Source organism: Triticum dicoccoides, unplaced genomic scaffold (assembly GCF_002162155.2).
Source record: "Triticum dicoccoides isolate Atlit2015 ecotype Zavitan unplaced genomic scaffold, WEW_v2.0 scaffold192565, whole genome shotgun sequence".
NCBI lineage: Eukaryota > Viridiplantae > Streptophyta > Magnoliopsida > Poales > Poaceae > Triticum > Triticum dicoccoides.
The window spans coordinates 1-865 of NW_021230899.1; the positions used below are offsets into that span (position 1 = coordinate 1).

The 865-nt window shown below is 40.5% G+C and overlaps 1 protein-coding gene across 1 annotated transcript; it reads left to right on the forward strand.

Annotated features, from left to right (window-relative positions):
* Nucleotides 1-194: 194 nt before the first annotated feature.
* LOC119344915 (coatomer subunit beta'-1-like) lies at nucleotides 195-798 on the forward strand (the record flags this gene model as incomplete). Its single annotated transcript, XM_037615202.1, has 3 exons — nucleotides 195-326; nucleotides 415-569; nucleotides 730-798. Coding segments are annotated over exons 1-3 (356 nt in total), but the record flags the coding sequence as incomplete, so codon positions are not given.
* Between the last annotated feature and the right edge of the window lie 67 nt (nucleotides 799-865).

An 865-nucleotide genomic window follows, 5' to 3' on the forward strand; every position in this document is an offset into this window, starting at 1 on the left:
ACGTTTCTAGGGCACGGTAACTGTGTCACGCAAGTAATGTTTGACCCGGATGACAGCAACAGCTTTGCCAGTGCTTCCTTGGATCACATGGTCAAGGTTTTATTTTCCTCTTCCTATTTCAACTGCCAAGTAACTAAATGGTTCTTACATCAGAGCTACTTACGTCAGCAGTGCCTAATTTTTGAGATTTACAGATGTGGGACATTTACTGTATGACATGCAATGCCACGTTAGATGGACAACCTGATGGTGTACTTTGCCTTCATTACCTCATAGATAGGAATCAGCAGCGCTTACTTGCTGGATATTTGGATGGTGCTGCAAAGGTATTACATGTGGTTTGTTCAAAATAGAGTAATGCACTCTTTCTATCTGCATCCTAAGTTGTTTTCTTGTTTCTTTGGTCGATATAAGATTTGGGATCCGGAGAAAGAATGTTGTGTTAGTGCGGATGGAGGGATTGCAAAGAGTGTCAATGCTCTTTGTTGGCACCCCGAACTTCGTGTAGTAATTACAGGTTCACTTGATGGCACAGTCCAAATCTGGAAGTCCACTAAACCTGGATACAGGTACTGCTTTCTACTTGTACTCATACTTGTCTACTTGTACTCATACTTGCTGACTCATACTTGTCTAGTTGGTATATATATACTGTCCAGTCTAGTTGTTCTCTTCCCTTCAGTGTTGACGATTTTCATAGAGTTAACCGTGAGTTTTGTAATCTTACAGGCTTGAGAATATAATTGGTTTCAACCTCGGTGCAGTTAACGCTATTGGATACATACAAGGATTAACAAGGTAATGAGGAGTGCCATAATGTTACTTTAGTTTCTTCGACGCCCTAAACAAATTTCTTTATGTTCAC